Below are 14,213 nucleotides of genomic sequence, written 5' to 3' on the forward strand. Positions count from 1 at the left end.
ACACCGTTCCTCACAAGCGTCTTCTAACCAAATCGCATGCCTATGGGATATCGCCTCCGTTGTGTGACTGGATTCGGGATTTCCTGTCAGAAAGGTCACAGTTAGTAGTAATATATGGAAAGTCATCAAGTAAAACAGAAGTGATATCAAGCTTTCCCTAAGGAAGTGTTATAGGCCCTCTGTTGTTTCTGACATATATTAACAATATAGGAGAAAATCTTAGTAGCCGTCTTAGATTGTTTGCAGATGATGCTGTGATTTACCTTCTTGTAAAGTCATCAGATGATCAAAACAATTTGTAAAATGATTTAGGTAAGATATCTGTATGGTGCAAAAAGTGGCGATTGATCCTGAATAAAGAAAAGTGTGAAGTTATTCACGTGAGTACTAAAAGAAATCTGATAAATTTTGATTATGCAATAATTCACACAAATCTGAAGGCTATAAATTCAACTAAATTCTTGGGGATTACAATTACAAATAACCTAAATTGGAATGACCACATAGATAATGTCATGGGTAGAGCAAAAAAGACTGAAATTCATTGGGAGAACACTTAGAAGGTGCAACAGGTCTGCTAAAGAGATTGCTTAAACCACGCTTGTCCGCCCTATTCTGGAGTATTGCTGTGCGGTGTGGAATCCACCTCAGGTGGGACTCACGAATGACATCGAAAAAGTTCAAAGAAGAGCTGCTCATTTTTTATTATCATGAAATAGAGGACATTGTGCCACAGACATGATAAGTGAGTTTGAGTGGCAGTCATTAAAACAAAGGCGTTTTCCATTGCGGTGAGATCTTCTTATGAAATTTCAATCACCAGTTTTCTTCTCCAATTGTGAAAACATTCTGTTGGCACCCACCTGCATACGGAGAAATGATCATCACGATAAAATAAATCAGGACTCGCACAGAAAAATTTAATTGCTCCTTTTTCCTGCGCACCATTCGAGAGTGGAACGGTAGAGAGACAACTTGAAGGTGGTGCCTTGAACCTCTGCTAGGCACTTTATTGGAGTAACAGAGTAATCACATGCATGTAGATGTGAAAGAGGCCTATTAAATAGTATTTCACCATATGTTACAGTGTTCAGTTGACTTCAAAAGTGAATTTTTAACCCTTGAGTGGATGTGCCTATGTATTAAGTGTGCCAATCTCAAGTAACATTGTTCTGTTCTATTCCATTGTTGTTTTTCAATTGTGAGCCTGTACATATTCCTTCATTATTGCTGTAGCTAACATAGTGATAAGCTGTGTTGTCATATGTCCAAGTGTGCAGCAGTAATATAAAAGAAATAGTGAGCTAGGTGAGAAAAAATTTAGTCTGTGCAAAAAAAATGCCCCAGATTCCGAGCTAGCAGCACAATCCTACAATGATGCTGTTGTCTGTGAGATAATTATTAATCGAATTAGTATTTCACTGGGAACTGATGCAATTGTGCTGTTTTATGCTCCAAGTGGATCATTACCATGGGGTAAAACTTGTACATGGTAACAAAGTGATACAATGAAAATTTATTTTATTATTGCTTGGTTAAATAGTGATTTAGATTGCATAATGTAAGCTTATTTTCTTGTTGGTTAAATTACTAAGATTAAACTGTGATTTTGCTCATACATGTTTATCTTGATAACATAAAGACAGCCATTCTTCAGATCTTTGTACATCCACTCATGTTATGAAAATCTGTGCGCCCACTTTGAGGGTTAAATATAAATGGGGAAAGCGGACTGGGATGAGGCAACTGTAGGAAACCCCTGGTCACAAATTATGTGCATGCTGAGGGGAGGAACTCATTAACTACACTTCTAAATTTTTCGGTCTCTTTTCTGTTTACAAATGCAGTGCAATGAGGCAGTAGAGCTACCTTTATATCAGGGGAATGATAGTATTGAGATGACATTGCCTGCCATGTAACAGCAACCCTAGTAGATAATGTGATACTTCTTTGCACAACCTATTCTAAGGAATTCCTAGTGCAAGCAGTTAGTGCCACCATTGAATTGGCCACAGCTACTTATCATTTCACCACATTGTACATGTCAATTCCATGATTTGCCGCTTGTATTAACTCACATTTACAACAATGATGTCATACCACAAATGTAATGAATATGTACAATGAGTAACACAGTAGATACTATACAATAAATATTTACCACCACTAATGTACCACTAAGTGACAAACTAAAACCCAAAGGTCTTGGTTTCAGTCCCTGTTCAGTCCTAAGATTTTTATCTTTAACTTATCATTTCTTTCACCTCTGGCAATATTTGTTTATGTGAAAAATACTGAGTTGCGTCATTATACATTATACTGCAGGCACCCTATAACTGACTGGGTAAGTCAGTTCAAAAGTTGGAGCAAGGCAATGGCATACCACCACCAACCAGACCATGTCTAATAAAGCACTGTGGCATTCAAAACAATCTTCGGCTTTATGATTGCTTTACTTTTTTATCATATAACTAGCTTAGCATCCACTGCTTCTCTTGTGTAGACTGTAGGCATGCATAGATTTTTTAATTATTATTTAATGGAATTTTTATGTTGCTTGCAAACTGTGACACCTTCTAAGCAGTTCACACTAATTAAAGCCATATAAGTGTAATGTTTTCTGAATGTATTTCTGACAAAAAAGCGATTCTGGTAGCTGGAGTCCAAAGTTTTTGTTAATAATGCCTTTTGCATCTTTTGGACATATTTCCTTAGAAACTTTCATCCCCAAGAAGTGAAATACCAATTTTCATTGATTTGGCTTTGGCATCAACACCAACAGGTGGGAAGCACAGGCTAGCAGGAGACAAGAGTGGTGTAATGATACATCATCTGTAATGTCAATGCATGATGAAGGCTTGTTAGACAAATTAAGGCAGAAAAAGCTTTGCAAAGCTATCACTGCTCTGGCTTCAGCAGCTAGATACACATGTACCGTGCTGTCATTGCCTTGATAAGCCATATGAAAAAACGTATCTCATAACCATACAGACACTGTAACAATCGTCTACCAAGATGTTGTGGCCAGTATGTGTATACTACTTTGACATGAAAGAAACAAGTTTTCTCACAGTACTAAGGAACTGTGTATCAAGATTTGTTAGATAATAACGATTTTTCAGTCTTGAACTATATCCTTCTTCTGCCACAAAATCAAAATTGATTGACTCAGTGGCAGAATATGAGCAGTTATCACTGATATGTTCTTGCACTCTGCTGTAAAAGTCATCTCTGAAACTTGATGCAAAAAAATTTGAGACTGGTGCTGCAGTTTTGTGTACTTACCTAATATGTTCAATTTTTAATAGTTGCCTACAGAATAGGGTCCGTTTGAGCCCACATACATCTCTGTTTGTGTCTGTTTGTGCTCAGAACGTTCTGCCAATTATTTTTTGTAAGACTGTTTGAGACCTTCACATTTTATAGTTGCAACAGAGAAAAATAACATGTCTGTGATAAACTCCTGATCCACTGCCATTGAGTAAATTGATATTGATGAAACATGTCATAACATATAGGCACAATTGGAGGTTGTAAAAATATGTGTTCTAGTATGTTGTATGAAAAAGTTCTATAGTAATGTAGAAAGTTTTGTTTCTTTTGTATTGTGGTACTTTGTTCTGTTACTGAGTGCACAAACAAATTCCTGCAGCATCAGAAATGTGATGGTTAGTAACTAAATATTATCACAGCTGTAAATGTACACTTTGATTTGTTTTGACAAGCTTAGATTTTTGTCCATTTTGCAATGAAACTAAGATATAACATGAATTGTAATGTTCATGTGTGAGAAAATGCGTATTCTTGCCAAAAACGTCAAAGTGTAAAGCTATTACTGCTTGAAAATAATTAATTTGTAAAATGGTAATACCTAGTACACTAATTAGAATCTGAAGAATGGCTGCTAATGGGAAAGGTTAATTTTTGAAAGATCATAACATTTAGTGCATACAGTCAATGATTATTTCTAAACTGTGGATTTGTATTACCATAGATAGCTTCCAGCAGAAAAGATGATTCTGTGTCTGAATCAATTTCTTTGACAATATGTTTTGTATATAAGCTGTTGCATTGTATTGTGTTTGTTCTTTCATTATTGTTATTTGAAGTACTTCATTTAATATTAGATTTGTTTTGTCATTCCAGGTTGCAGTTGGTATTTTGTCAGCACTAGCCATAGTTTGGTCAGGTATAGAGACTTGGAGTTATTCTCGCAGATCAGGACGTGTGGGTATTGACCTCCTCTCTCTGGTGCAGCTTGCTCTTTTTTCCTGTGGGAATTTAGCAAATGTGTTTTTCTTAGTTGCTGCTTCTGCTAGCGTGTATACATTTGTATTTTACAAGGGACAGAGTGTTATTCAAGTTCTGTTGCCAGCTCCAGCTCATGAAGATCTTATTAAAAATTATATGATCAGTTCCCTGGTGCTGAAGGTATGTGAAATGTAATTATGTACACCATTAATAACAATGTTAAAGCCATTGTTTGACATTTAGTATAACTCCAAAAAATGAAATAAAAAACCAACCTCCTTCAGTGTTAACAATGGTAGAAACACTGAGGCCATTTAGGGGGACTATGGAAGAGATTCTCTAAATTGCATGGTTATAAGTCTCTTTGTGAGTGACTACGATTGCTTGATTTTTGGATGGGTTAAGTTTTGTGCCCACTATGAAAATGCGTGCTGGATGGCTGTGCACAGGTTTCTTGCACTTGTACTTATACTAAGGTGAAAACAGTTACGGGTAGCAATATGCACATATACAGATGGTGGCAGTATCACATACACAAGGTATAGAAGGGCAGTGCACTGGTGGAGCTGTTGTTTATACTCAGGTGATTCACGTGTAAAGGTTTCGAATGTAATTTTGGCCACACGGTGGAATTTAACAGACATTGTTTGTGGAATTGTAGTTGAAGCTAGATGCACGCAGCATTCCATTTTGGAAATCATTAGTGAATTCAGTATTCCAAGATCCGCAGTGTTGTGGGCATGCTGAGAACACCAAATTTCAGGCATTACCTCTCACCATGGATAGTGCAGTGGCCAGCAGCTTTCACTTAATGACAGAGATCAGAGGTGTTTGCGTAGAGTTGTCAGTGGTAACAGAGAAGCAACCCTGCATGAAATAAATGTGGGACGTATGTCAAATGTATCTGCTAGGACAGCACCAAAGTTTGGCGTTAATGGGCTGTGGCAGCAGATGACCAACACAAATGCCTTTGTCATCAGCACGACATCGCGTGCAGTGCCTCTCCTGTGCTTGTGACCATATCAGTTGGACCCTAGATGACTGTAAAAACCATGAGCTGATCAGATGAGTTCCAATTTCAGTTGGTAAGAGCTGACGTTAGGGATCATGTATGGCACATGTACCACAAAGCTTGGACCTAAGTTACAACAAGGCACTGTCCGAGCTGTTAGTGGCTCCATAATGCTGTGGGTTGTGTTTACATGGAGTGGACTGGGTTCTCTGGTTCCACTGAATTTATCATTGATTGGAAATGTTATGTTTGGCTATTTGGAGACTATTTGCAGCCATGCATCCACTTCAGGTTCCCAAATAACGAAAGAATTTTTATCAATGATATTGCATCATATCACTGGGCCATAGTTGTTTGCAATTGGTTTGAAGAACATTCTGGACTATTTGAGTGAATGATTTGGCCACCTAGATTGTCCGACACGAGTCCAATTGAACATTTACTGGACATAATCGATACATCAATTTGTTCACAAAATCCTGCACCAGCAACACTTTCGCAGTCTCCAATAGCTATAGAGGCAGCATAGCTCAATATTTCTGCAGGGGACTTCCAATGCCTTGTTGAGTCCATGCTGCATCGAGTTGATGCACTACTTTGGGAAAAAGAGGTCCAACACATATTGCGTGGTATCCCATGACTTTTGTCACCTCAGTGTTTAACTGCTGCAGTTATTAAGCATAGTGGAAATTGTGCCATGTCCCATAGAAATAACTATAAAAACACAATATATCGTCAGATCCAGAACTATACATTTCTTTCCATAAAGTTTTAAAATGAAGAGGAGGAACCAGGTAAGGAGTGCAATTTTAAGTGGGGAGGCTAATGGTCCATTTGAATTCATATCCAAGGAAAGATCCCTATGTGTGCCAGAGAAGAAATGCGTAATCAAGTCATATTAAAACGGAAATGGAGTTAACAACATAGGAAGACGTTTCTGAATGTCAGTTCACTGACAGCTGTTTATTAGGTAATGCTAAACGAGAGCAAAATAAATCAACTAGAGAATCAGTAAATAAGAACTGAGAGTTGAGAGAGTTGAATTTATAAATAATCACAATTATGAACTTTTGTTTTATGATCATTAAGTCATGGTCTAATGCCTGTTTATTTGTTTGATATTTTATCCCTTACTGTATGATTCCACCTTCGCACCACCACATACTTTTCTGTACCCTCACTACCCAACAACTGAGGTTGCTGCTCTCTGCAGTCACATTTAGCAGCTAGAGACAGTGGTGGTCACATGTGAGTGAGTTGGGCATGTATAAACGTGTGTATGTGTTTTTCCCCATCTGAAGAAGGACTTTTTCTGATAGCTTATAACATTTAACTCATTTTGAATGTGAAAGTGTGCCACTCAAGAGCTCCTCCATGTTGTTACATTCCGTCTTTGATGACGTTCCGTGCTTGCACCAGAAGATTGCAAGTTTTACAGTGCTGTTCACTGAATAATGAAAAACCCAATAACAATAAAATGTTGTCACACTTGTTCTTGTCATTTTTGAGAAGCCTGACTTTAATATTCCCACTAGTGGATGAGATCAATAGCAGATTGAAGGCATTACAGTTAGCATTAATCAGGTGCCACTGGAGTTACGATCGCCGGGTCACTTGGGTGCAGCCATTAGCAGCACAGAGGTACTTGAGTAGCCATGGGCCAGCCTTTAATAGTATGATGTATGAACTCTTTAGAATCGTGTGTAGCTGCTGTATTGAAACCAATCTTGCTGTGAACTTGATATTCTGGTTATCATTATGTTTGCTTTTCTTCTGTTTTGCACTCATGACAAGCTTGGCTTCGTTTAAAGTTTACCCATACATATCCAGAGCAGATGTGAAAGTGGTGATGTGTTCTTACCCCATTGAGTTTATGGCAACGTGTTATGGACCCAAAGTTCTTGTTTCCAGCTACAAGAAAAACTGCAGCAGGCTGCACTTCTGCAGCTCTTGACTCAACAGCAGCAATAATCCTGCAAGTTTGTGGTCACAGCTTTTGTGCCCTGCCTGGAAGGCAGCGCGTGGCTCTGCTACTGAAAACTGAAGAGTACGCCGAATGTAGGAAGCTAGGAGGAGCAGGTGAGGTAGAACTCCCGGTACTGCAGTGTGAATTAAAATCACCTTTACTTTAGCAAGATGATAAATACATAACTTTGCACTGAGGTGAGCACGTAGGTGCGAAGCTGCACATCCAGTTACAAAGTTACAAGTAGTGGTTCACCCACTATGAAATAGAAACAATGTTGCCAGATCGTCTGCTTGGCATCAACTGGGCTGAATCTGGAGCGGAGCTCATAGATCTGCACAGCGCTGGCTAGAGGGCGCTGTCGTCGGTGTCGGTATCGTGGTGGTAACCTAAGAACTTGCACCTACGCCGTAGCATTGTAGCTATCGATACCAAATCCCTCCCCCCCTGAAATGACACACCGTCATTGAGTCTGGCTTCCGACGGCGGGCGGAGAGACCCAGGGGCGGCGCAGCTGAGGGGGCGGACAGTGGAACTGCTGGGGCGCGCTGTCCGCCCGCAACCCCAAATTGCTCGCGAGGGGCAAGGAAAACGTTCCGTGGAAAACATGCCCTGGCCGCGCACCGCCACTGGGTATGCTCGGATGAGGAGGCGGAGCAACGACCACCATGGGCAACGGTGGTGGCGGTGTGACGGCAGCCTCAGTGCTGCTCCCAGTGCTGCCTGCCAGAGAAAATGCGATAGAACACCAAATCATGCAGCGCTGAGCCAGAACGAGGCAAAGCACGGGGAGCACTCGGCGGGGGGTGCAATATCTGCAGGAGCCACAGATGGGCGCAGCCATGTAGCAATTCCGCTGGGGAATGGGTGCCGCATGGCTGGGAGCGATATGAAGCAAGGAAAGTCCAGAGTGCCCGCTCGTGAGAGTGCGTAACACACAACTTGCCCATCTGCGACTTAGACATATGCACAAAGCGTTCAGCCTCGCCGTTCGACTGAGGGTGGAATGTGGCTGAGGGCAGATGATGAATGCCATTAGCAGCTCAGAACGCTTCAAACTCCGAGTACACGAATTGGGAGCCATTGTCAGAGACAATAACTTCAGGAAGGTCCTCAATGCAAAAAATATATGTCAAAGTCCGAATAGTACTGGCAGATGTGGCAAAAGACATAGGTACAACAAAAGGAAAATTGCTGTATGCATCAATAACTATCAACGAGCGGGTATCCCAGAAAGGACCCACAAAATCAATATGAACGTGCTGCCAAGGTGCAGTAGGAGTCAGGCACTGAAAGAAGTGCTGGCGGGGAGCAGATTGATGCTCCGCACAAGAGCGCCAGTTAGCAAGTAAATTCTCAATATGTTTATCAATGCCTACCCAAGTGCAGTGACCACGTGCTAACTGCTTCGTTTGCACAATACTCCAATGAGCGGTGTGCAGCAGTCTGAGTATTTCTGACTGCAACGAACGAGGTTCCAACACACGAGACTGATCATTGTCAGTTCGTAACAAGATAACACCATGGTGTACAGGCAAGTTGCGACGTTGCGTGAAGTAACGCTGTACAAGAGGATCTCAAATCTGCATAGCATATGGAGGCCATTGAGTATGAATACAGTGCAAAAGAATCTGCAAAGAAACATTGGCGGCTGTTGCAGCAGCAATGCAACGAAAATCCACTGGAAAACCATCAGCTAATTCCCTATCTTGCGAATCAATAAACATGCAGGACAGTTAGGAAGAATCAAACACTAAACACTTCGTCAGGACCGATAGGCAGACGAGACAAAGCATCAGCATTGCCATGCTGGGCTGTAGGCCGTAACAAGATTTCATAATTGTTGTTAGACAAAAACAGAGACCATCGTTGCAACTTTTGTGCAGTACGGGCCGGAACTGACTTTGGCAGATGAAGCAACGACGTCAAAGGCATATGGTTGGTGACCAAATAGAACTTGTGACCATACAAAAAGTCATGAAACTCAGTCACTCCATAGACAATAGCTAAAGCTTCTGTCTCGATGTGAGAATAGTTTTGCTGGGCAGAATTGAGCAACTTAGACGCAAAAGCGATCAGGCGATCGACAGAATTAATGCAGTGCGAGATAACTGCTCCAATGCTGTGAGAAGATGCATCAACAGCCAAAACAACTGGTTTGGAGGGACCGAAAGGAATCAAACAGCAATCACTCAACAAAGTAGATTTGAGCTTGTGGAAAGCAGTGTCATATTCCAAAGACCAGGCAAAAGGGACGTTCTTACGCCAAAGGCGATTAAAAAGGCTCTGCAATCTGTGCTGCATTTGGTATAAAACGAATATAATATGTAATTTTGACCAACACAGACTGAAGTTCTTTCAAGTTCCGGGGTGCTGGCAAGTATCTAATCACACTGAGATGTGACGGTGAGGGGTGGATACCCTGTCCTTTAATCATATGTCCTAAATACTGAATCTCAGTGTGAAAAAATTTGCACTTGTCTCTGCTACACTTTAGTACTGCCTGCAAAAGTACAGTAAATAAGGCACGTAAATTCTGCAAATGTTTATCAGGGGTGCGACCTGATATGACTATATTATCCAGATAGTTGGAACAACCAGGGACAGTGGCACACAACTGCTGCTAGTAAGATTTAAAAATAGCAGCAGCCAAAGCACAACTGAACGGAACGTGGCAAAACTTGAACAATCCAAGGTCGGTGGTGATCACAAAATAGCACTGTGACTGTTCATCGAGCAGAATCTGAAAGTACGAGTCCCGCAAGTCAATCGTGGAAACGAATTTTCACACACCAACTTATCAAAAATGTCTTCAGGATGCGGTAAGGGAATGGTAACTACCACTGTCTGGGGATTTACTGTAGACTTAAAGTCAGCACAAATACAGAGACAACCGTTTGGTTTCTTCACACACACTGTAGGCAAAGCCCACGCCGAAGCAGAAACAGGTTTAATGACACCACTGTCTTGCAAATGCGTAAGTTCAGCAGCTGTGGCGTCACGCAGTGTGTGCGCTACCGGGCATGTGCACTGGAAAATAGGCATGGCATTGTCTTTAACTACAACATGCACTGCAAAGTCTGTGGCACAACCAAGGCCATCAGAAAAAGAGTTCAGCAAAATCATTGCACAGTGCGGCAATGCTATCTGCATGGTCACTAGCGTTGATGTAAAGTACATTGTCCTGAATTGTGAGGCCAAAAATTTCAAATGCGTCCATGCCAAAAATGTTCATAGAATCACTAGAGCAGAGCACATGGAAAGACACTGTACAGGTCATTGCACTATACGTGGCTAGTAAACTACACACGTGAACGATGAAGTGAGGGCAAACCAAGCAAGTTCTGTAAAGAAACTGATGCACCAGTGTCCAGCTGCATGTGAACAGAACATCCACAAATGTACAAAGTCACAAAAAGTTTCCTCGCATTGTGCTGAATGCTAGAGGAAGTGTCTGGCAAAACTTGATTCACACGATGCGCTGTAGAAGCATGTGAAGCAGAAGGCTTTGAATAAATGGCATTAACGTCCAAAGGCTGATGTGAATCATGATCATGGCAGTTTCTGTTGAGGTGACGCCCACACGAGTCACGCGAATGAGAGACAGGTTGTGAATTAGAGTTTCTCTTACTGCACACAGCCTGCACATGTCCTTTCTTATTACAGAAATAACACTGTGCTTGACGGGATGGGCAACTGTCCCTTGGGTGGGCACGAAAACAGTTTGAACATTATTTCAGTTTCTTAGTGGGTGCCTGGTTTGAAACTTATTTACTTGCGCGTGAGTGGTGCGGCGGCACGTGCCATGCTGGGGCCGGGTGGGAGGGCTCTTGTTGTGCCGTGCTAACAGTACACACACCTGGGGTCACGTTGAACGCTGAAGTAGCCATGCCTAATGTATCTTGTCTGTCCAGCAAGTCCACTACTTCCTGCAAAGACGGGTTTTTAAATTTTAGGATTTGCTCGCGGATGCGGTGATCCACCACATTCTGTGCAATAGCATCTCCAATCATTATATCCGCATATGAGTGTCCACACGAGCAATTAAAGTCACAATCAGAAGTTAGTCCCTGAAGGTCCACTAACCAAGATTTATTCGACTGAGTAGGGCCACGCCGGAGACGAAAGAATTTGTCGTGTGCAGCTACCACATTTACACTGTCACGGAAGTGGGAGTTAAAAGCATCAATCACTTCGTCATAAGATTCAGTTTCTGGGCGGGTGGTGGGAAACAACTTGATGAGTACATGGTATAACACAACACCCGCATTGGCAATGAAAAAGGCAAGCCGCTCTATATCTGGTATGTTGTATGCTGCGAAGTGTTCCTTGAGCTGGGTGATGTATTCTGGCCAGCTTTCATCAGGGTTGAAGGGACAAAATGACGGTGCTGTCGGCGACAGCGTCGTTACAGGTGGTGGCATCAGAGGTGCCATAGTAGCTGCAGTTTGTATTGTGACCAGTCCATTTATGGCAGCAAGCAGCTGCGTCATTTGCTGAGCCTGAAAACGTACAAGATCGGACAGCGAAACTTGTTCCTGTGGCGAAGCCATGGTTTACACAAATGAAAGTCTTATAGCGAAAGGTGGGAGCACTTAGATACAGTCACTCAGTCACATGAGAATGTCACAAAAAAGCTAAAGCAGTACTGAGCAAAAAATATAGGTAAGAGGAAAAAAAATGATCCTTATAGCCGTCTTTCGTATCCCACCTGGAAGGCGGTGTGTGTGTCTGCTCCTGAGAACTGAAGGGTAGGCTGAATGTAGGAAACTAGGAAGAGAAGGTGGGGTAGAACTCTTGGTACTAGTTTGAATTAAAATCACCTTTACTTTAGCAAGAAGTTGAATACATAACTTTGCACTGAGGTGAGCATGTAGGTGCGAAGCCGTACATCCAGTTACAAAGTTACAAGTAGTGGTTTGCCCACTATGAAATAGAAACAATGTTGCCAGATCATCTGCTTGGCATCAACTGGGCTGAATCTGGAGCGGAGCTCATAGATCTGCACAGTGACAGCTAGAGGGCGCTGTCGTCGGTGTCGGTATTGTAGTGCTAACCTAAGAACTTCCACCTACGCCGTGGCTTCGTAACTATCGATACCACAGCAGCTATACTCCCTCAATCACTGCCTTCAGTAAGTCTCTGGAAAGCTCACAAGTCTGTCCCACCATTTTTGACTGAATGTTTTTTCTTTTAGCAGTTGTTTATATGAAATGGTGCAGAAATTGCAGTCAGTCTCGAACTCTAGTGAATTGTCTTTCAGTGATCTATGTGCTTTGTTAACTAAGTACTCTGGTCAGCAGACATACCTTTTTGGAGGTAGGCTCCAATTTACTCAGTGTCATAAACAACATAGACAGTTGCATGCAGCATGGGCTGCTGACTTTGAAGATCTGACACCCAAATGCAGTTTCATGTGCCAGAACTATAAAGTTTCATTTATGGAATCATTGATTTAATATGTGACTCTGTGTTTTGCACCTGAAAGGGGGGTCACAACTAAAGCTGTGGCCAAATCCAATTCTAACCTTGGTGGAGGGCTTAAAAATATTAAATACTCTGTGGTTGCTTCAGAAGCTCAGCATTTTTTTACAAATGAAATTCCCATTTCTGAAGTTGTTAGCCACCATCGCAAGGAGTGGTTAACTGATGATTCTGACTCATCATCCTCTAATTCTGCCTTTAAGCCTCCCCTGAGATCACAGATGTCTGAAGTGTTGGAGTCTTGCGAGGGATGTAAGAATGTCAATCATTCTGTTCTCAGCACTGGATGACCTTTTTTAATGTTGATCAGGAAAGTCAAAAACATCCCCCTTCCTCAGTGTTTTGACAAATGACCTGCATGTTGAAAAAACTCTAGTTCTTCTCATCCTGCAGCAGACTGCTGGGCCTGTGGCAAGTATAGTCACGTCACTGTTATGTGTGAACAAGTGACACGCTATCTCCGTGTTCATCCTGAACATGACAATACTGAGGTCCACACAATTGTAGGCTGCAGAGCAGGCAATTTCCATGCCACTGTGAAAGGCTACTTTGGAGCTGACATTGTTTGAGCTGTCTATGGAGTACCGGCTGGAAACTGGCACTGTCTTTAATCCGCATGTATGTGTCTGAGCCGATCAGTTTGCCTCTGCTGTGATGAGGCTGGCTTCGGATTCTGTCTTACTGCCACAGGTACATTCCTCTCCTTGGAGAATTGTTGCTGGTAGATAAGTACAAAAACAATGAACACATACTAACTTTCTTAGTTGCGTGCTTTCCCATAGCTACTAACATTTGCATCTTGGATGCAAAGTAGGGCATCAATTCAATTTAGTGTCAGACACAGTCGCTTTTTCTGATCTTGATGCCATATGCACTATGTGTAAGGAATTCAGGTGTGCTTGTAACTACACAGCTCAAATTTCTCTGAAGCTTTCTACAGTGCCTAGATTTTTCCGAGTTCGCCTGCTTCCATTTGCAGTTCATAAGGCTGCTCAGGTGGTGCCAAGTCATTATTTCCCTGATTTCCACCAGTCAATGTCTGATGCCCACGGTGGTCATTAAATGATCAGCTGGGTCTTTATGTGTTTGTGGTGATTTTAAAGCCTATGTTAATTCCCAGTGTCCCACCAGTCTATATCCATCGCTTTTCTCAGATGAGTTCCTGACCACACAAGGTGGGGGCCACTGTTATTCGAAGACAGATTTAAAGGATGGTTACTTCCAATCTCTTGTAAATCCCTGTTCACTAATCTGGTTATTCTGATGTTGGCTTCTCAATGTATATATTCTTTAATTTTCCTGTTAACAGTACCAGCTTGTTCACAGGAATTAGCAGAAGTCCAGTCTAGATATACACCGCACCACCTTGACACTCATGCAGAAAGGTGCCTAGTATTCTGCTGAATCCATTTTCAATAAGCTGCCACAAAAATTCAAAACTCTTAGCAGTAATGTGTGTGCTTTCAAGTCCAGATTGAAGAGTTTCCTCATGGGTCACTA

General features: G+C 41.8%; 1 protein-coding gene across 2 annotated transcripts in view; it reads left to right on the forward strand.

Moving 5' to 3' along the window:
* Nucleotides 1-14,213, forward strand: part of LOC126272588 (meckelin) — a 221,861-nt gene that overhangs the window by 93,586 nt on the left and 114,062 nt on the right. For both annotated transcript variants that reach the window (XM_049975514.1, XM_049975513.1), the window contains exon 8: nucleotides 4,147-4,431. In XM_049975514.1, coding sequence (XP_049831471.1) covers nucleotides 4,147-4,431 — 285 coding nt within the window. The remainder of the gene's footprint in view (nucleotides 1-4,146; nucleotides 4,432-14,213) is intronic.

Source organism: Schistocerca gregaria, chromosome 5 (assembly GCF_023897955.1).
Source record: "Schistocerca gregaria isolate iqSchGreg1 chromosome 5, iqSchGreg1.2, whole genome shotgun sequence".
NCBI classification, from domain to species: Eukaryota; Metazoa; Arthropoda; class Insecta; order Orthoptera; family Acrididae; genus Schistocerca; species Schistocerca gregaria.